Raw genomic sequence first — 22,523 nt, 5'->3', positions numbered from 1 at the left:
CCGCCACCAAGCAGGGCCCATACCAGCCACTGTAGCTGATTAGATAATACAAGAACAGTCATATCTCTTCTATACTCTAAAGGCAATGAGCTAACCCAAACGCAGCTGGTGCCAAACTACCTGGGCCTTTGGGAAGAGTGAAATGAGACATGAGCTATCAGTAATAGTTGCACAGAAAGGTTAAACTGAAGCTATCATACCATGTAAGTTAAGTCAGGGTCTTTTCTATGGTTCAAAAATGACCTGTTAAATATTTTTACCACCACAATCTGTCTGAACTGGCAATGTGTAAATTGCCAAGGCTTGGTTTTATATAGACTTCATTGCTGCTGGAGGGTTTCTGGCGGGGTGTTACTTTCAGAATATTAGCATGTAATTTGATCTTTCATGATAGATGAATACAAATAGCTTCTTGGACAAGTCCTATAGAACTGAAAACCAGGCCCTGGATCGGTTTATCCTGTAGTTAGAGGAAATAATTATGGATTATTTCAGGAAAGAATGGGTTTTGACTGAGTTACACTATAAACATTCCAGCTGTAACAGATGGACCCTAGATAGGGTTTGGGAAGGAAGGGAAGCAAACAATAAGATCCATAAAATGAAAGAAGATAGGCTTAATTGAAATAAAGTGAAAGGTTTAGCTTAGGCTACTACGTAAGAAGCAAAGACTTCCCAGTAAATTTATTTTAACTGTACACAGAATGAAACTGACTTTGCTACACCCCTGCCAGATATACATAGAATACTTAGGCTAAACTTCTGAGAATCCAGTGTTTTGACCACCTCCTGCACGCCTTACTGGTACCTCAAAACTAGGTTTCATTTTACCAGGCTTGACTACATGGAGACTGTCCCTCATTTTCCACTTCATTCCTTTGTTTCAAATAGCCATGGTCTTCCTGCTTTGTTTCAACTGATAGGACTCCAACATCACCCAGCTATTTTGTTACATTCCCTAATGTAGCTCACAGCTCACTCCCTGTCCCTCCTTTGCAAACTGTGACTGGAACAATTTCTTTTTACCTATTGGCAGGAAAAGCCCCATTATTCTTTCCCATAAAGCTCTTCTAGATATAACTCTGAAGTTAATTTAAAATCCCACTTCTTCCCAAAGTCCTCAGGTAGACACTGTCTCAATCCTCTTTCTCATTTCTAGCTGTGCCTGACCTGAAGTTTCCCCTCTAACCTAACAGTGTAGACCTTTCTATCCATCCCATGACTAGACAAATGATGTTAGAAGCACTGCCCATCTGACACAACTGTCCCAATTCTAAGGCTAATGTGATTAATCTATAATACTTGGGAGGAGGGGTGAGTATAAGATGAAAGGAATGTCAAGGCCAGAAAGATACATTTCTTTCTCTCTCTCTCTCTCTTTCTCTCTCTCTCTCTCCCTCTCCCTCTCTCTCTCTCTCTCTCTCTGTCGTTAATGACAGGCACTGCAGCAATTTTCTGTGACAGTGGGAAACACCACCCTTTATACACTGGCCTAACCAAAGCCTTGCGTCTCACTCCCACACTCCAAACCCATTCCTGTCTCAGATGTTCTCACTCCACCCCCATGAACTCTATCACCCCATCATATCTTCTTCATATAACTTAACAACTAGGTGAAATTTGTCATTTACTTATTAGTATAATTTATTTTTACTGTGTTTCTCCCTCCTCCACATACCAACATGTAAGCAACATGAGAGTAAGAACTCTGCCTGGCTCATGGCTACATCCTCAACCTTGGCACCGACTAGGTGCGCAATATAAATTAAAGCACATTCATTTTAGCATCTTAGCCTAGGCTACACTTCGGTGTGAAGAGAGGAAGTAAAGTTTGAGCTTTATACCGCCTAGCAAAGAAATGGGGGGATGGGGTAGGTTTGTATGTCCTTGATTTAACATAGTAGCAAGCAGATATTTGAGATAAATTAAAAGATATCATTTGTAATGTGGATTCCAGTTTTCAAGGGTGTCATCCAAGAGAAGCAGCCAAACAAAAAGACGGCTGGCAGACCTTGAGTGTACCAGACAACTCCCTGGTGGACAATATCCCAGTTGGAAAGGACTACTTGGATCTCTAGTTGCAGACACCAGCTGACAGGCCCAGAGCCATCCTTAGTGACCTCTGAGACAGCATCTGTATCTTGAAAATATATCTCCTACAAGTCAGAAATTGACATATTATCTCCCCTGAAGGCTTCTAACAGTTATTGACGCTATTTGGAAAGCCATGCTTCCATGCCTATTAATAACCTTTAGAAAGAACCCCAAGGAAGTGTCAGAAGAAAAATAGATCCAGCTGATGGAAGCCAAAGACTCGACCAGAGGTTACAGTTAGTAATTAATACATTTAAAGAAGAAAAAAAAAAAGGAAAGTTGTAACATTTCTGAATTGGATGTTACCTTTCCAGGAGGCTTAAAACAAAATACTTAGCCAATTAATTACAGCAAGAACACTGGTCGTTACATAAAGGAACTCTTTGAAAGACCCCTTATCTATTTAAATAGACCAACAGCAGCAACTAACTTTATCTGCACTTCAATTATTCCAGGGAATTTTGCCTACACGGCTGATATCATTAAACCTTTTATAGTTATTTTTATAGTTATTTAAACTTTGTAAAGTTTCTCCAAGTGACACATTAAATAGCAACCAGATCAACCTACTCTAAATAATGGAATCACTAATTAACATTAATCTTGGAAAAGAATTCTCTTAGTGGTCTTTCTCCTCTCCCCTCCCCCGAATGGAATGTGATTAATGGAATTCTCTCACAATTTAGCTTGAAATATGCTTTTGCCAGTCAAGCAGCTAAAGCAGAATCAGATAATTGTGGTATGACTCAACAAACACACAGCTGTTCATTTAAATATATCCATCAAAAGTATAAATATGATCATGAGAAAGAAAAAGAGCCATGTACCAGGGTCAGTGCACAAGTTGAATGGGTTAGCATCCAAGTAACCACAACAGAAACAAGGAGGCGACGGGGAGGGGAGGCAGGGAGAGGTTCTGGATGGATACCAGGTGGAGAGAGACCAGAGAGCGGATGTAACCAAAAAACCACCCACCTAACCAGAAACACTCACTGACCTAAATAAGAAAACAATGTTAAAAGTAAAAATAAATGCACTCTATGAAGCAGGGAGAAAGAATGAAGTCTTAAAAATAGGTGATGTGCCCAAGAACATAAAGGTAGAAAGCCAGTAAGAGTTGAAAATGATGAATGTGATGTTATTAAAAGTAAAATGTAGTCAGGCACAGTGATTCATGCTTGTAATCCCAGCACTTTGGGAGGCTGAGGCAGGAGGATTGCTTGAGCCCAGGAGTTCAAGACCAGACTGGGCAAAAGAGTGAGACCCCATCTCTACAAAAAAAAAAAAAAGAAAGAAAGAAAATTGGCCAGGCGTGGTGGTGGGGGCCTGCAGTCCCAGCTGCTCTGGAGGCTGACACGACAGGATTACTTGAGCCCAGGAGTTCAAGGTTACAGTGCGCTACCATCATGCCACTGCACTCCAGACTAGGTAACAGAGCGAGACCCTATCTCTAAAAAACATGTAAAATTAAAACTAAAACTAAAACAAAGACCCCAAGGCAGTGGAAAACAGAACAGTATTCTCACCTCAGTCCTTGTCCACAACCTTCAAACACTGTGGTTATGAAATCATTGTGGAAACATGGGAATCCTTCCAATACTCCAAAAGTGTAACGACTGAAAAACACTATTCTGTACCAGGCAACCCCTTTAGGAGGTTCTGCATGTACAAGACTGCCATTGAACAAAAGACAAGGAAACAGGCAAAAGAGAAAACTGTAAGAGCATGACGGCAGCAGGGAGGGGGTCCCCGTATCCATTGTGCCAGGCTCCATTCCTTCCTTCGTTCTCAAGGATGGGCCAGAACAGCCCAATGAGAACTTGACAAGCAAAGGCACTGAGAAGACTTTGATGCCTCTCCTCCCCTTAATATGTAATTCAAAATGCTAACAAGTGAAAGAAACATCTAATCCGGCATGAGTATTTCCAAGCTTTCCCTGAACCATCAAAAATCTCTTTCCAAAAAATAATCTCTCTGGCAATGGAGGGCCTAAGGACATATGTAGCGCAATTACTCAGTTATCCTGCACTGAAAACCATCCACGCCCTTCCCATTTATAGGCAATCTCTCTTACATCGTCATAAGCAGCAGCTTCGACTACCACCACCTCCTCAACCCCGAGGTCTCCAGTATCCATCCTCTTCACCCTTTCACCGAACACTTTCTAGAAGAGCAATCTACATAGGCATCCTCCACACCCTCCAGCCAGTCTTCGGTCCATAGTGTTCTGCCCTAGACAATCCACTAAAATACCCCTTGCTAAGGTTCTACCTCGTTTGAGTCCTTACCTTATCCTTCAGATTCGCAGGGGAGCTTCTTCAAACTATGGATTCCCAAGCCTCACCCACTAGAGGTTGTGGTCCATGATGGGGCCTAGGACTCCCCCACACCCCAGCAAATTGGGTGATGCTGAGAATGAGGAGGAGGTCTCACTCCCTGATTGTGCAGGATGTGGTGTTGTGACCACCTTCTTCCCTTGGCTTCTTCCCTAGCTGGGATTTGTAGGCCCCATTCTCTGATATCTCTGCTTTTCATGCTTTGATCCTTCTCAGTTTCCTTGGATAGAGGCTTCCTCTTCTGTCATTCATGCCTTAAATCTTCGTTTAGGCCCGACAGCTCAGCCTTTTCTTTTCACTCAAGATGTTATCATTTTCTTAGACTCAGGAACCATTGTAGTCACCAGGCTGGACCACCAGGTTGAGAATAAAATCACCCATTCTTTAGGCATTTCCTCCCTCCCTATCTGTTCCTTCCTTATTGCCCTCCTCCCATGTGTTCTTTAATTTTCACTGTTTATAAAATTAATACTTATATTTTATATTACAGATAGTTCAAGTTACATAGAAACAGAAAGCATATGTCTTCTTTTAAAACCTTCTAGTTTCAAAAATAAGCAGCCTTATTTCCTCCATCCCCATTTTCTTCCTGAGGTATTTTAATGAGAATCACATATGTCATATCGTTTCACCCACAAATTCTCTGAAAAATAAGGGCTTTTTCTAAACATAACTAAAACCCAACATCTCACCCAACAGAGTTAAAATTATTCCTCCTTCAAATATCATCTAAGAGCTAATCAGTGTTTAAATCTGCCCAATTTTCAACAACTACAAACACCCTCCAACAACAACAAAAAAAACAAAATCACAAGGAGAACGGAAATAGCATACAGAAAAGAAATTGTTTTCAGTTTTCATAACTAGCGGTGTAGTGTTAGTATCGTGGCACTACTGAGAATGCTGCGTGTATGATGTAGAAGAAAGCAAATGAGTGTCTATGGAGTATTCTGACTATCATCCTCTGCTGTTTTTGAGGACTAGAATTCTGTGTCAAATGAAGGAGATAAGGATGTTATATAGAAAAGGTTAAGTTAAAACCTTATAAACCAAATTTGAATCGTAAGTATCAGAATGAACTCATGAAGTATTTTATAAGTATTTAATTCCTGGTTCTGTCCACTAAGTGGGCCTAGATATAAAGACCCACTCAGTAGCAGTGAGCATCCCTGGTGCCCAGATTGAGGTGTTCATGTAACATATGCCACTAAAAAAAAAAAATGAATTAACCATGTCACCAAAACCGAGCAAATAAGAACGTGGAGGTCAAATGGCCAGGTCCTTCAACAGAGAAACTATAAGGGAAAGAATGGGCTGCAGGGGGAAACCCCAGTTTTAAGATACTTACAAGACATAAAAAGATAATTTAACACCAACCTGCAGGTCTGAACACCTGGTTGATGGACCCATAAAGAAAAGCAAGGAGGCAATTACTATAGTGCATATACTATATAATATACTGTTTCTTGGCCTGCATGGTGAGCACCAGAAACATTCACCTTGTAATTAACTAAATTATGTATACTTCTTTTGTAAATTTGTGCTTTATTTCATATTTAAAAAGGTAAAAAAGAAAGGACAAAAGCTGAATACATGTTGTTACAAGTATATACATGCATACACATACACTAAGCAAGTAACAAGCACTGCATCATATATATGCAAACAATGAGCCCAGGTTTATATATTACAGATAAGTTTATGCAAAAAACCTCTGAAATATCAACTCTTTCTTATCTTCAACCTGAAGAAGTTGTTTTTTTACAAGTTCCAAGTTTATTTTTAATAGAATAGTGAAAAAAGTATGTTTTCTGTTCATAATCATAAATCGTGCATTGAAATAAAATTAACACATCATATAAAGTGATCATTCCTCCCACAAACTTCAGTAAGTGCCACAGGTCAAAGAATATAGAAAGTCTAGGGTTCAGATCAGTGTTTTTCAAAGGAACTGTACAACGCTATTGTCAAATACCAAAAATTCACATCATAAAGATGTGAACCTTCACTAATGAAGTCTTTGTATTTAACAAAATCCCAATAATAATAGGTTTTCTTCATGGAGGGGAGAGGGTGGTAACTAGGTATGGTTCTTTAAAGTTTTTATTTTAAACACACACACACACACACACACACACACACACACACACACACAAAGTATTAGAATTCTGTGAAATAGTACTTAAAATGGGGAGACTTACCCCTATGAAAAAGAAAAAAAAAAAAAAAACTGAGCTTCAAAAGTTATAACAATGCAATTCTGCTGCATCAGTAGGCAGACAGATTAATGAAACTAAACAGTTATCCCAGAAATAAACCAAAATCTATATAGGAATTTACAGTATAAAAGAAACCAAAGGAGAAAAGTTGGGACTGTTCAGTAAAATTGGAATGACTAGCCAATATGGCAGAGACTGCTCCTTTTCCACTAAAATTCCTTCTTTTCTTCTTCTTGGCTGCAAGGCGGCCCGGCCCACACAGACTTCACTTTTCAGTCTCCAGTGCAGCTAGACATACCCCTATAATGAAGTTCTCATCACTATAGTTCTCATCTGTAGTGATGTCTGTAGTTTCTGATCACTAGCCCTGGACTTTCTCCTTTGCCCTTCCCACGGTGGGAACCCAGCTATGGCAGCAACTCAGATATGGCCATGCAGATAATCACAGCCACAAATACTAGAGCCACAAGACAGAAGGAACTCAAGCCTCTGAATGATCAGTGGATATGGGCTGTTCCGCTGACCTGTTTTGCTTACAGTGGGACTGTTAAGTGAAGAAAAAAAAAAAAAAAAAAAAACAGGTTCTTCAACAGAGAAACTATAAGGGAAAGAATGGGCTAGAGGGGGAAACGCCAGTTTTAAGAGACTTACAAGACAAAGACAATGCAAGATCAATCTGTAAGTCTGAATACTTGGTTGATGGACTCATAAAGAAAGGCAAGGAGGCAATTACTATAGTATAATACTATATAATATACTGTTTCTTGGCCTGCAAGAAACTTTGTGTTCTTTGAACCATAGCATATTTCAGTCCTTTGGTTACAGCAATTCAACCTAACCCTAATTAATAGAGCATCTAGAGAAAAATTAAGTTGAATTCATACCTAAAATTTCAGATGGATTGAAGACTTAAATCTAAAAAAAAAAGCCCACATGACACTAGAATGAACCAGGAGATAGTAAGTTTTTAAATCTAAAAATGGAAAAGCAGGGTCTTTTAAATATGATACTATGATATTGAGTATTTCCTCCAATGTAAGTAAGAATGTAAGTTCTGCTGTGGAGCAAGAATTGGGGTCTGTCTTGTTTTGTTTTGTTTTTTTTAACTATTTTACAGCCTGGTCCCTAGAACAAGTTCTCACACACAAGAGGCATTTAATAAATAATCGTTGAGTAAATAAATTGGCAATTTTAACTATACAACATTTTTAATAACCTGCACAACAAAATAATAATTATTTCTATACAAATGGCCAACTGAGGAAAATATAAATAGCATATATCACAAGGATAAAAAAGGGGAACTGGTAATTTTGATGTGATATTTTGATAATAAAAATCATAACCCAATAGCAAAACAGACAAAGAACACAAACATAGAAAGAAGATAACTAGAAATAAAAGTGGCTTTTAAACTTACGAAAAAATGCTCAATCTCAATCAAACTATGAAAAATGCAAATGAAAGCACATTAAACTGCCATTTTTTACCTATTGCTTTGGCCAAGAAATAAAATGATCAGTTTGGCAGTCATATTTGACAGGCAAGGGCAGGAGAAATCAGTGTTCTCACTCATTGCTGTTAAATCTAAAATTTGTCAAGGTCTATAAATGGACCAATTTGGCAATAAATTTCTACCAAAATTAAAATGCGTGTAACCTTTGACCTAGCAATTCTACTAGAAATGGATCCTAAAGATACACTCACACGTTTGAAACGATATATATACAAGGTTATTCCCTATAGCTTTGTTCATGATAATAAAAACTGGAAATGATCTATATGCCCATCAATATCGTTAAATACATGATAGCACATCTCTAAAATGGAATACCAAGTATCTACTAAAAAGGAATGCAGTGCTATTATGGAAGAACGTCCAAGAAATATTATTTCAACGAAAAAAGGTACGAAACTGTGGATATTGCTACCATGTGTACAAAAAAAAAAAGAAAAACTGTAATATAGGTTATATGCATGTATATTATATATACTCTGAAATATCTGGAAGAATACACAAGAAAATGGTAACAGTAGTTGTTTCTAGAAGGGTTACTGGGTACTTGGGAGACAGAGGAGGGAGACTTCGTTTTCACTCTACACTCTTTTGTGCCTTTTTAAATCTTGTATGCACTGATAATACTACCTTTCTAAAAATAAATACTTTAAAAAATAACAAAAATACAAATATTCATTGCCAACACCAGATACCTGAAAACTTCTCTAGTGACTCTTACCGTTAACCACATTAGAAAACTACCGAGCTCAACAATTTTAACCCTGTTTCATAATTAAGAATCACAGGAGTAGCAATTAACTACAGCCATCATCTTCTTCTCCCTCAAATAAATATGTATACAAAATAAAGTCTGTCTCTTAATTCCATCTCTGTTATTCATTACTTTCTCTTCAAACGAATTCAACCTCACACCACCTTAAATGGGCATAAAAAGTATCTCAAAATGCTCAAAGGATGGTAGCCAGAACTAACAACTATGCTAATACATTAACACAGCCTCCAAAAAATAAAAATTTGACACAACTGACGCCTTGGCAACAGCCCCAAACAGTGCATCGTCTGCCTTGGAAAATAAAAACATTCTTAGTGACCAAGAGTCCAATGTCAATACTCATGGCCTTGGTTTTGTCCTTAATGTGAAAGTTCTCCCACCTACCCCCTTTAAATTATGGACTAACTTCTCACTTGAGGACTAGTGATTATTACGTTACAGCCATATAAGAGACACTAGGCAGGGATTACTCACCCTGACATTAAATTCCGCTTAAAAGGAAAAATATCTGCAATATACCAAGTCAAGTCAAAAAGCAAGTAGTGAAATAGGATGTGTGGTCATGTTCCACCAATTTTTAACATGATTAATAGGCAAATTTTGTTTGTATATAAAAATATCTGCATATGAAAAGGTTTGTAATCAGGAAAGTTTGTATTACAAGATTTTAGCCAAACGTGAAAGAGAAAAGGGAAGAACTTTTATCTTTATATATGACTACGCTTCATATTGTTTTGTATTATCTAACATGAAATAATCAAAATTAACTTTCACATAAAATATAAGGCTATAGGGGTGCTAAGGCAGGAGGATCACTTGAGGCCAGGAGTTCAACACCAGCCTGGGCAACATAGTGAGACCCTGTCCATAAAAAAAATAACCACCACCACCAGGTGTGGTGGTGTGAATACATAGTCCTAGGTACTTGGGAGGCTGGGGTAGGAGGATCCCTTGAGTCCATGAGTTTGAGGCTGCAGTGTGCTATGACTGCATCACAGCTCTCCAGCCTAGGCAACAGAGTGAGACCCTGACTCAAAATAGTAACAATAATAATAATAATGACTGCTTTATAATAATACATTAGACTTTTGTTTGAAAAGAATGCACCTAACAGCTATATCAGAGACTTTCCTCAAAAGTATGAAATCTAAGAAGGCTGCATAGACCAATCCTGGCAGAATTTAATCCTGAGTTCCTTGCTTATGTCTCCATATACATGGTTCAAATCACTATCTAAGCAACCTCAATGCTAAATTCAGAAAGACACACACATCAACATTTTGCACTTCAGGTCTCCCTCACAGAAACATCTTACTGACTCTATTCCAAGTAGGTATTCCTATTACTCCCATAACTTATTGCAGCCTTAATAGCATTTCATCCTGGATAGCAAAACATTTTTTTTTTTTTTTGAGACAAAGTGTTGTTCTGTTGCCCAGTCTGGGCTGCAGTGGTGTGATCACAGCTCACTGAAGCCTCAACTTCCCAGGTTGAAGTAATCCATGTGTCTCAGCCTCTCAAGTAGCTGAAGATACAGGCACTCGTCAACACGCTTGGCTAATTTTTTTTTTTTTTTTTTTTTTTTTAAGAGATGGGGGTCTTACTATGTTTTCCAGGCTGGTCTCAAACTCCTGGGCTCAAGCAATCCTTCGACTTTGGCCTCCCAAAGCACTGGGATTACAGGCATGAGCCACCATGCCTGGCTCAAGGCTTCTTTATTCTTTTAAAGCACTCCACAGAAAATATATTATTAAAATGTAGTTCTGGAAAAGGTAAATGTACGGACACAGTAAAAAGCCCAGTGTGATTGCCAAGGGCTAGTGGAAACAGGAAATGAATAGGTAGAGCACAGAGATATTTAGGGCGCTGAAACTACTCCGTAGAATACTATAATGGCAGATGCATGTCATTATTCATTTGTCCAAACTCACAGAATGTACAACACCAAGATTGAGCCTAATGTAAACTACTGCCTTTGGGTGATAATGATGTGTCAATGTAAGTTCATTGATTGTAGTAAATGTACTACTCTGCTGTGGGATATTGACAGGAGGGGAGGTGTTGGGGAGATAGATGAGAACTCTCTCTACTTTCTGCTCAATTTTGCTGTGAACCTAAAGCTCCTCTGAAAGAAATAAGGTCTATTTTAAAAGAAAAAATTAATGTAGTGGCCCTGTAAGGTGAAAAGGATGGCAGAGGCATTTTACAGGTAGGGAAACGTTGGCAGTATTTATATGAAAAAACTTAGCCAAATTTAAAGAATAGCTATGCAGATCCACCCAACAAAGCCTACTATGAAAGCAATGCCAGAACTAAGAACTATGAGGCCAGTCCTAGCTTTCTTATACTGAATTCATATTAAAAAAATAAATAATCATTCGTGGCAAAGAATTTACCCTGTAGATTTGATCTCTGCCAAAGAGTATTAAAAGAAGTGATTTGTTGATGTGGCTGCACTGCTGGTTCTGGCAACGCCGCTCTGAGAGCTCCCGGGTAACGCTGACTCAGCTACCTTCACGCAGGCTCCCGGTCACATCTGCCCACCGTCCTTCAAGCCCCGTGCCCTCCTTCAGAGCTTCTCTCACTCTGGTCACTGGGATACTTGGGGAGTCGAAGAGCCGCTGTTGGGATTATGAATTCTCCAGTGGCTCTCACTTTGGCAATGCGACGCTTAACAACGCTCCAGGCTGCAGGGGGAAAGAAGAAAGAAAACCAGCTAAGCAGAAGAAAATTCTGCAGTTGTGAATGCGGTGGCTAAAGGAAGCGCCACGTTTGGCACGCCTTTCAATTAGGACCACAAAACAAAGCCTATCTACAAATGCAGCATGTACAGAAAAGTTTGAAAACACTGATAAGAAGAGTGCAGAGGTCAGGGATCTGTAACGGTCTTTAAATATTTTTCCAAATAACACAAAAACCAGTAAGATTTGCAGCCGGCACTTTTCAAAATCAAGTTCCTTTAAAGCCTATACACTATGTACTACAGACCTTTCTTCTCTTTCCCTTGCCACACACAAAGTCAAATAAAAATTTGACTCTGCATGTACTATTATGTGCATTTAGTTTGTTTGTTTGTTTGTTTGTTTGTTTTAAAGTCTGAGCAGTACAAACTATAGAATGAAAAGTTTTCCTCCCTTTCCAAGATCCCTGGCCCCTCTTAGAGGCATCCGGCATACCAGAGTAACCAATTGCTTGTACATCCACTCAATCTGATTTTGGTCTATTTTCAAGCAACAGTCTCTGGCATAGACAGAGCTGGTTCAAAGGCTCATAAAACAATGGTAGGGGAAGAGCACAAAGCAAGAAGGGAAGAGGAGGGGAGCTCTAGATAACTAATATAAAACAAAAACCCACCCAGGCTCTCTTTTCCTTTAGGAAGACTTGAAAAACATCAACATTTGCGAAAGGAAGAGGAAATTTTTATTAGAACCAAACTTTCCCATTCAAATCGTTAAGTAACACAAATACTGAAGAACTTACTGCCTTCAGAAAACAGCACCTTTTTTTAACCCTCAAAGAACATTTTGCCAAGAAAACCTTCATGTAAATAAATCTAAGCAGACAATAAACCCCAAATGCAGCGTTCTGCAATAATTATGAGGAAACATCTTTCCATCCACCTTGGAATTCAAGGGAAATGTTTTGCAGATACTATCAAAGTGTTTCTCACTTCAGCTTAAATCAGGGTTCACAATCTATTTGAAAAGAAAATCTAGACATATAATAGGTACAGTAAGAATAAGACATGTACAACTATCCTCCATAGAGAGGTTAACCAGAAATTTGTCTTTTTCAGCAATCACTTAGCAAAGTTAAAGAGCAAAAATGGATTTCAAAAGTGGGCATCCTTAAAAACAAACTCATCAGCTGAGCGGCACCCACAAACCTTTGAGTTTCAGAACAAACTGTTGAAATACTGGTATTTTCCAAGATGCTAGGGCCAGGGAAATTGGGCAGATTCACAGTAAAGCTGCTCTCCCCTCTGTCAAAAACTAACTGCATTGTAAGAGGCCAGTGTTCAGCTGTCCTGCCTACGGTCAACCATGTCTTTATAAATGAGAGTTACTGTATTGACGGGAAGGAAGAGATTTAGATAAGCCAAAAAATAAACACTGGTACAATATATTTCTGATTCTCTTTTTGAAAATCAGAGACTTTTTTCTTCTCATTATGAAGATGCTTCTAATTTGCCATCCAATATCCCAGCCCCGTCATCTTCACTGCACAAAATTCCTTCTCATCCTTTAAGACAGTGTTTGGGTTCTCCTGCCTCTGTCCATCTTCTCTAAAGATTCTTATATTTCCCAGATCTTTCTAATTCCTCTGGTATTTATATTCTATATGACTTAACCTGGCACTTAATTCTCTGCCATGCGCAGGGCTTGTCAAAACCAATTTAAAACTAGGTAAAAATCGCATACTATTCTACAGTTTTTAGCTCTCTTTCACAATACTTAGCATATACTTGGTGCACAAGAGTTAACTGGATTAAAAATTAAATCTCCAAGTTAAATATAATTTAACATTTGTTTTAAAATTCACTGGGCTCTCAATTAAACCATGGACTGCAATCAAAACTGTGGTGTATTACAAGAAAGACCAGGTTGGTAAAATGGGAAATAACATGTTGAGCTAGATACTTAATGCTTCAAATGTTCTACTTGGCACCCATCTCCCCACAAATACCCTTCATATCAATAGGCAAGTTCGGCAGACCTAAAAGGTAACAAAAAACTGTTGTGTTCAAAACCCCAAGAGAGATTGCAAATATAAAAACAATCTCCCTAAAAAGATACACACACTAATTAAATTCAGTGCTATTGTTCAGGCGCAGTGGCTCACGCCTGCAATCCCAACACTTTGGGAGGCTGAGGTGGGCAGATCACCTAAGGTCAGGAGTTCAAGACCAGCCTGGCTGACATGGTGAAACCCTGTCTCTACTAAAAATAAAAAATTCACCGGCCGTGGTGGCAGGCATACGTAACCCCAACTACTCAGGAGTCTGGGGCACGAGAATCACTTGAACCTGGAAGGTGGAGGTTGCAGTGAGCCAAGAGCAGCACCACTGCACGCTAGCCAGTGCAACAGAGGGAGACTCTGCCTCAAAAAAAAAAAAAAAAAAAAAAGTAATAAAAAATCAGTGTTATAAAATAAATATGTATATCATAAACTCTAGCAGCTTTTCAAAAACCATTCATTGAGCTGAGTTTTTCCCAAAAATTTAGCCAACTTATCTGGCGATGGAGTTTCAATTCTTGGCAGCTAATCAAACTCTGTAAAAGTCTGACTCATAAGGGTCAAAAGCACATTCCCGTGCAGGGGGTTGGAGGATGACTATGAAGAGGAAGAAAAATCCAATCAAATTTTCTGACTCTAATTTGGAGCATTTAACATTACAGTACAGTTTTCGGTAATCCAGCTTAAAAGAACAGGCACAGTTTCTTAAAAGTTGTTGCACTATGATGAGACCTGAGTAACAGGCAAGCATAAAAAGCACTTAAAAGCAAACAAGCTCTTGGCAGTCCACACAGGAAGAAAAAAAAAAAAAGTCAAGAGAAGTTTTCTCAGCTCTTTAGTTATAATCATATCCTTTGCTTCTAGAAATTGTGGCTTCTAAACACTGCAAGTCCTTGCCCTTTCAAGAACCATTCCATACTCTCTCTGTCTGTTCACCCAGCCCATAAACCAAATAAACTATGGTGTATCTTGCTGTGGAATTGCCATTAACCAGAACTACTTCAGAAAGCAGGCTACGGTGGCAAGAACACGGACTTCCGCAGCCCAACTCAGTTTTCCAGCCTATTAAATGTGACCTCCACAACTCATTTAAACTCTGAGTTTCAGTTTCCTTTTCCATGAAATGGGGTAAATACTCTTCATCTTTGAGAGTTACTAATTATAGCAGCTATCATTTAGTGAGTTTTTGGTTCTAAAACTGTGCTAACCACATTACTTGCATTGTCTGACATAATCCTAACAACAAAATTGAGGTTATTCTATTTCCAAATTATACATTAAAAAAATGTGAATGACCATGAGAAATGGGAATTTCCAGGAATTTCTCCAGAATATATTGTTCTTAAAATACTTCCATTGTTTGCTCATTATTATGGATATCTAAAAACATTGTTAAATAGGAAATATCACACTTAGCAGTAGTTACAATACATTGTAGCCTATAGCAAACACTAAGATCCTGGAAAATGCCAGTGAACATTATTGGATGTTACACCAGTAGCAAGCAAAATCCAGCACACAGTCTGGTTTTGTAAATAAAAGTTTTATTGGAACAGCATACTTGTTCATTTTATGTATAGTCTATGGCTGCTTTCACACTGAAATGGTAGAAGTGATAGTTATAACAGAGTCCGTATGGCTTGCAAAACCTAAAATATTTACTGTCTGCCCCTTTAGAAAGAGACTTTGTTGACCACTACAATAACCTACATTTGAATCTACAAGCAAATTAACAGTACTACACAGAATCATTATGTTGAAGTTGCCAATTTAAAGACTCAGTTTACTTCTAAAACTTATTTCTTGTAATAACAAGCATAGGATATGTACACAGTATGCTATGCATATAGGCTTATTTTATTTGCAAGGATGACACATTGAGGGTAGTAGCAGACTGGGCCACAAAGACACATTTTTAACATGGCAACGGCGAGAAGAAATCATGACCCATTCTCTCCCACAGGCTCCTATCCTGTGCTGGCTCTGAAAACGGTGGATCTTACCCTTCACCTCTCCAAGTCAGCTTTTCCTGTTCTTGCTTTCAACCTGACATCACTGGATTCTTTCTACTGTCTTTGCATTGACTCATACAATTCTCACAGGAGAATTATAACACTTTTCCCATTTATCTCATAAGTGATTTTTCTAGAGATCTGGAAAAACACGTATACTTCCCAAGAAATCCTGAGAAGGAATTCTGTGAAGGAAACATTATTCTCTCCAGGTGTACGTGTAGAGAGAGTAGGAATCAAACATGTTAGACTTCTAGAGAATGAAGAAAAAAAAGCTGGGGAGGGAGGGCAGAGCATAAGAAAAAACAAAAGCTCCAAGAAGTTTTAGGAAAACATTCAGGTCTGCCTTACAGCCTAGAAAGAAGACCAGGCCAAAGTGGAAATACAGTAAAGATGGGTTTTCCTAATGTTTTGGCCCAAATATTAGAGCACCTTTCTCCTCCAGAATTTAAAGAAATATAATTTGGCTAAGACAAAAGGGGCCTGCCGTGGATGACTTAATTACAGACAGTAATTAAGTACCAGAAAACACTTGTAAAGATAATCTGCCTTCACTCTGTAACCTGTAAACCCTCAAGTGAAGTGGTTTGGTGGTCCATCAAAATCCCTTTCATCTGTCCAGCCAACGACTCATTTGCTCCTGCCAGAAATATAAAGGAAGGGAATCAAGGAGAAAATTTGATGCAACAAAGGCAGTGAGTGGGCTACAGTAGCATAAAGAAGGTTCCAGGCTTGAACCAAAGGGTTCTGAGTTGGATCCCAGCCCCAGCCCATGTAATCTTCTCTGGCAAAACAGGCATCATGACTTCCGTGCGGAGTTGCCACATATGAAGTACATGGCACTCAGTGGATACTAATAAATGGCAGCTAAGGTTGTAAACTCAATATTTAAGAAGCAGCTACAAAAAGAGACGGTGATAATGACTGTGGTTGATTTACTAGGTTGAATCCTATGCAATTGCTGAGTTTTGACCATTTTGATTCATCAAAATAGCCATTTTGGGCCAGGCACGGTGGTCCATGCCTGTAATCCCAGCACGTTGGAAGGCCAAGGTGGAGGACGGCTCGAGCCCAGGAGTTAGAGACAAGCCTAGGCAACGTGGCAAAATCCCAGCTCTACAAATAATTTTAAAATTAGCCAGGCATGATGGCATACACCTGTAGTCCCAACTACTCAGGAGGCTGAGATGGGAGGACTGCTTCAGCACCGGAGGCTGAGGCTACAGTGAGCCATGTTCACGCCACTGTACTCCAGCCTGGGCAACAGAGCAAGACCCTGTCAAAAAATAATAATAATAAGCAACTTTGAAATAAATATTATAAAGGGCTCTGCAGGAAGCCTGGAAAGAGAGAACATGAAAGACAAATAGACCAATACTTATTCTTCCACTGGTGGTGACTTAGAAAAAACCCAGACACCAAACAGGAAGGCTACAGACTAAAACAGAATACCCCCTTAAGTCAACTCCTCACTAGATAGGAGGTGTGACTTCAGAGAAGATCAGATTCCACAAGAGACAGACACGCATGCACTCCTCACTTATAAGTAGCCCATATCACTCACTCCTTTCTCTTTTTTATTTTTTTTGAGAAGGAGTCTCACTCTGTCACCCAGGCTGGAGTGCAGTGGCACAATCTCCACTCACTGCAACCTCTGCCTGCCAGGTTCAAGTGACTGTTCTGCCTTAGCCTCCTGATTATCTGGGATTACAGGCGTATGCCACCACACCTGGCTAATTTTTGGTGGAGACACGGTTCTGCCATGTTGGCCAGGCTGGTCTGAAACTCCTGGCCTCAACTGATCTGCCTGCCTCACTCTCAAAGTGCTGGGATTAGAGGACTGAGAGATTATCGCATCCAGCTACCCGTTTCTCACTCTTTTCTTTATTCCTGCGTCCTCCCTTTTCTATCCTGATTTCTTTCCCTATGCAAGGCCCACTGAAATCTTTGATTAACCAGTTTAGGAAAGAAAGAAACACAGCCTTTCTGGTCAACTTATGTTACCTCCTTTTAGAAAGGAGGCCTTTCTATAAGCCTTTTAGAGTAGCTAGTAGCTCAATGCAGACATTCCAATGGATCCATCACACTTTCCCCCTATTTTTCTAATTATCCTTCATTTTTTTCAAGTCCTGTTAGCCCTCAGCCAGTTAACACGTCTGTGGCGGTTCCATGGAGTCAGATCAATTCCTGAGTGAGAAATGAGTTTCATGACAACCCCTAGGCCAGGGATCCCCAAACTCCAGGCTGTGGATGGGTACTGGTCCATGGCCTGTTAGGAACTGGGCCACATAGCAGGTGAGCGGCTGGCAAACGAGCATTAAGCCTGAGCTCCACCTCCTGTTAGATCAGATCAGTGGTAGCATTAGACTCTCACAGCAGTGAACCCTATCATGAACTGCGCACGTGAGGGATCTAGGTTACACACTCATGAGATTCTACCTAAGGCCTGGTGATTTGAGGTGAACAGTTTCATCCTGAAACCATCCCTCTTCCTCTCCACTACTCCATCCACAGAAAAAATGTCTTCCATGAAACTGGTCTGCTGTCCTAAGCTAACCCCAAGTAGCTCTATTCCAGCTGTATGTGCATCTCCAGATGGTTCTCAGCAAAGAATGAGAGCATCCTGAGTGAGCATCTTGAGTGGAGAGGGACTGAGAACAAGCGGAAGGGAAGGAGGAACCAGCCACTTCTTCCATTCATTCCCCCAACACACGACTCCCTAAACAGAATCAGACTTCTCTGGTAATTAGCTAGCCTTTCTGTCTGTTTGGCTCAGTTTTCGTGTGTCTACACCCCACTGCAGCAGCGCTCCAGCTCTGCTCATTACCATGAGACATCCGTGTTGTAACTGTTGTCTGGCAGGAATGTGGTAATCCTTGGTGATTACACTCACACGTAAGACTGTACAGGCTTTCATCAGCTCATGATCTCAGGCGCTTTTACGAGAGTTCGCAAGACTGCCACCCACCAGGCCAGGACCAGATTTTCTGGTTTTCTAATGGAGGTGTCTGGCATTTTGTTTCTCCTAAGCTGTACTATTCACCTTCACTAGACAGATATTTAGCAAAACTTCAACGAGGAGCCTCTAGAAAGTAGGGACTCTTGTGTATTCAATGTGCTGCTCTATCTCCAATGCCTAGTCTAGCACCATGACAGACTATTTAAATATCTATGGAGTGAATTAAGTTTAAAATTATAGAAAAAGACTGGGCGCAGTGGCTCATTCCTATACTCTCAGCAATTTGAGTGGCCAAGGCAGGAGGACTGCTCAAGCCCAGGAGTTTGTGATCAGCCTGGGCAATACAGTGAGACTTAATCTCTACAAAAAATTTAAAAACTTAGCCAAGCATGGTGGCATGTAACTATAGTCCCAGCTATTCAGGAGGGTGAGGCGGGAGGACTGCTTGAGCCTGGGAAGTAGAGGCTGCAGTGGGCTATGGTCACAGCATGGCACTCCAGCCTGGGTGACACAGTAAGACCCTGTGGAAGAAAGGAAGGAAAGGAAGGAAGAGAAAACCGAAAAGCATTAATAATTTCAAGCTCATAAACTTGGCAAAGAAAAATAAACTTCTCTATCACTATGGCTAAATTTCTACCCTAGGCTTAAATTTGAAGCAGTAGCAAGAAGGACCAAACAAGCTCATACCTTCCTCCAAGTATTTATGTCATTACCAAGCTAAGAAAATTTTCACCAGATCACAATTCCTAATTAAAACTAAGAGGCCGGGCGCGGTGGCTCAAGCCTGTAATCCCAGCACTTTGGGAGGCCGAGGTGGGTGGATCACGAGGTCAAGAGATCGAGATCATCCTGGTCAACATGGTGAAATCCCGTCTCTACTAAAGAAAAAACAAAACAAAACAAAAAATTAGCTGGGCATGGTGGCGCGTGCCTGTAATCCCAGCTACTCAGGAGGCTGAGTCAGGAGAATTGCCTGAACCCAGGAGGCGGAGGTTGCGGTGAGCCGAGATCGCGCCATTGTACTCCAGCCTGGGTAACAAGAGTGAAACTCCGTCTCAAAAAAAAAAACTGAACAAGAATAAACTGAACAAAAGACAATCAACTTTTCTAATTGTTTGGTTCAATTATTATTGCCCACCAGCATATAGGCATTTCTTTTTTTTTTTTTTTTTTTTTTTTTTTTTGAGACGGAGTTTCGCCCTTGTTACCCAGGCTGGACTGCAATGACGCACCGCAACCTCCGCCTCCTGGGTTCAGGCAATTCTCCTGCCTCAGCCTCCTGAGTAGCTGGGATTACAGGCACGCGCCACCATGCCCAGCTAATTTTTTGTGTTTTTAGTAGAAACGGGGTTTCACCATGTTGACCAGGATGGTCTCGATCTCCTGACCTGGTGTTCCACCCGCCTCGGCCTCCCAAAGTGCTGGGATTACAGGCGTGAGCCATCGCGCCCGGCCGCATATAGGCATTTCTAAAGCTAGTCTAGAAACTGCTTGCCCACTGTGCAGAGAGAATATGGTAAGGAAGGAAGGGAGGCAAGGAGGGAGGAAGCAAGGAGGGAGGAGGGGAGGGAAGGGGAGGGGAAGAAAGGAAGGGAGGGAGGGAGGGAGTTGTGACTATTTTCTGAATAGTCACAACATTACTCTACTGGGGATAATCTAGTTAGTATATTTGAAATTCCATGTATTTTTTTCTATTGTATGCATGTATTACACTTGTATATAATACAGAGTTTCCAGTTGTTAAAGAACATAGTTTTAAAAATGAGAAACATGATCTATAATCTCAAACAAACCTAGGACAAATTAATATTTTCCAAAAGGTATAGTTTTTCACTTGGTTACAAAGAAATTAATTATATTCTAATTGATGCAGAAACTCCAGAACAACCATTATTCCTTTTTTATAATTTCATATAGTCTTGAGCCATTGTGAAAATCCACTCAAAACCATCTAATTCATTTTTTGCATAATTAAAATGGAGGCAGAATGTCATTTCATTTCATGAACTTATGGGACAGTGGATTTTAGTTCAATGTGAGATGTAAACTTTTCAGAACTTATTTTTAACCAGTTTTATATTTCTAGTTGTTCTTCCCAGGAAAGTGTCTGAAAGACACTAATTGAAAGACAGTGTTTTGGTCTTTGATGGAGGGAGGGAGGGAGGGAGGGAGGAGGGAGGGAGGGAAGAAGGGAAGGAAGGAAGGAAGGAGGGAAGGAAGGAAGGAAGGAAAAAAAGAAAAGAAAAATGAAATGAACAATGTTTTGTGTGGCCTCATCGGTTTTATGTGTGTGTATATACTACATACCCATAATTATGTCAGTATTTGTCAGTCCTGTAATGAGTTAATCTGAAACATTAACCTATACGCTTCTTGGAGAGAAAAATAGCCTTTTATTTATCTTTGCATGTGTAACAATTGCGATAGTATCCCTTCCATACTAACTAGTCAACAAATACTTGTTGGCCTATGAACAGTGAGTTAATTTAAAATAAGATTTAAGTCAAGAATTTAGGTAGCTCTGGGTCTACCGCTGACTTGGTGGGCTTGAGCATTAGTGTCTTTCAATTCTGCTCTATCGTCTCTATGGGACCGAGCAGAGTCTTCCAGGTCCGACGGAGACAACACTGAACTGATGAGCTAGACATGCCCCCGCACCACTGCTGTGTGACACTCAGAAGTCACTAACCTTCTCACTCACCTTCTCTGTTATCCTTTTATCCTAACTATAAACAGAGAGCAGTGGCCCAAGTCACTAAGTTTCCTTCTAGCTCAAAGATTCTGCTTAGACATTTGTTTCATGATGGTTAGCAGGATTCCCCAAGAATTATGCTAACAGCAAGGGGTAGTCTTTAATTAAAGATAAGTTTTTTGGGCCAGGTGTAGTGGCTCACACCTGTAATCCCAGCACTTTGAGAGGCTGAGGTAGGCAGATTGCTTGACTCCAGGAATTTGGTAGTCCACCCCAAGCCATCCTGCCTTCACTTAGCTGGAGAGGTGCTGGCTGTGGCCCGGGGACTGAAGCCAGCTGTGCTCTATGATTGCAACTGTGCGGGGGCATCAGAGCTCCAGAGCTATCTGGAGGAGCTACAGGGGCTTGGTTTCCTGACCTCTGGACTTCACATCCTTGAGATTGGAGAAAACAGCCTGATTGTCAGTCCTGAGCATGTATGCCAGCACTTGGAGCAGGTGCTGCTTGGTACCATAGCCTTTGTGGATGTTTCCGGCTGCCAGCCTCACCCTTGTGTCTGCTCTCTGGACCAGCTTCAGGACTTGAAGGCCCTCGTGGCTGAGATCATCACACATTTGCAGGGGCCGCAGAGGGACTTATCTCTAGCAGTTTCCCACAGCAGGCTCCATTCCTCAGACTGGAATCTCTGTACTGTATTTGGGATCCTCCTGGGCTATCCTGTCCCCTATACGTTTCACCCGAACCAGGGAGATGACAACTGCTTAGCTCTGACTCCACTACGAGTATTCACTGCCCGGATCTCATGGTTGCTAGGTCAACCCCCAATCCTGCTCTATTCCTTTAGTGTCCCAGAGAGCTTGTTCCCAGGCCTGAGGGATATTATAAACACCTGGGAGAAGGATCTCAGAACCCGATTTAGGACTCAGAATGACTTTGCTGATCTCAGCATCTCCTCTGAGATAGTCACACTGCCGGCTGTGGCCCTCTGACTTTAACTCTCCTCTCATACAGAAGGTACTCAGTAAAAGATCATCTCTAGGTTGGGGATGGCAAATAATCATCTCAAGTGCCAATTCCAGGTGTCTTGAGTACACTAAGGCACAATGCAGTAATAATTGGCTGCAAATGCAAAGGGCATGGAAATAGGTAATGCTGGTGCTGGTAGCAAATTGGTAAATAGTAC

The 22,523-nt window shown here is 40.4% G+C and overlaps 2 protein-coding genes across 10 annotated transcripts in view; one reads left to right on the top strand and one right to left on the bottom strand.

The window, feature by feature from the left end:
- The window catches only part of ACVR1 (activin A receptor type 1), a 144,850-nt gene that overhangs the window by 73,115 nt on the left and 49,212 nt on the right, over positions 1–22,523 (bottom strand). For 3 of the 9 annotated variants that reach the window (XM_039470014.2, XM_039470015.2, XM_003921956.4), the window contains exon 2: positions 11,453–11,627. The exons of 2 other annotated variants lie outside the window; for them this stretch is intronic. The gene's annotated coding sequence lies outside the window, so the exon portion shown is untranslated. Of the gene's footprint in view, positions 1–11,336; positions 14,002–22,523 lie in introns of those variants that run through there. 4 more of the 9 variants (XM_039470012.2, XM_010330063.3, XM_074399658.1 and 1 more) reach the window with 2 other exon arrangements.
- On the top strand, positions 14,271–22,502 carry LOC104650125 (UPF0739 protein C1orf74 homolog). Its single transcript, XM_074400179.1, has 2 exons — positions 14,271–14,350; positions 21,597–22,502. Exons 1-2 carry the CDS (start codon positions 14,271–14,273, stop codon positions 22,327–22,329), a joined length of 813 nt encoding a protein of 270 aa, XP_074256280.1. The 3' UTR covers positions 22,330–22,502.

Source organism: Saimiri boliviensis, chromosome 5 (genome assembly GCF_048565385.1).
Source record: "Saimiri boliviensis isolate mSaiBol1 chromosome 5, mSaiBol1.pri, whole genome shotgun sequence".
In the NCBI taxonomy this organism is placed as follows: domain Eukaryota; kingdom Metazoa; phylum Chordata; class Mammalia; order Primates; family Cebidae; genus Saimiri; species Saimiri boliviensis.
This window is presented reverse-complemented; position numbering and strand designations above follow the sequence as displayed.

Coding starts and splice junctions, on each gene's coding strand:
- LOC104650125 (XM_074400179.1), top strand. CDS start 14,271: ATGACTATGAAGAGGAAGAAAAATCCAATCAAATTTTCTGACTCTAAT. Junction 14,351..21,596: donor ACATTACAGTACAGTTTTCG/GTAATCCAGCTT, acceptor GCTTGACTCCAG/GAATTTGGTAGTCCACCCCA.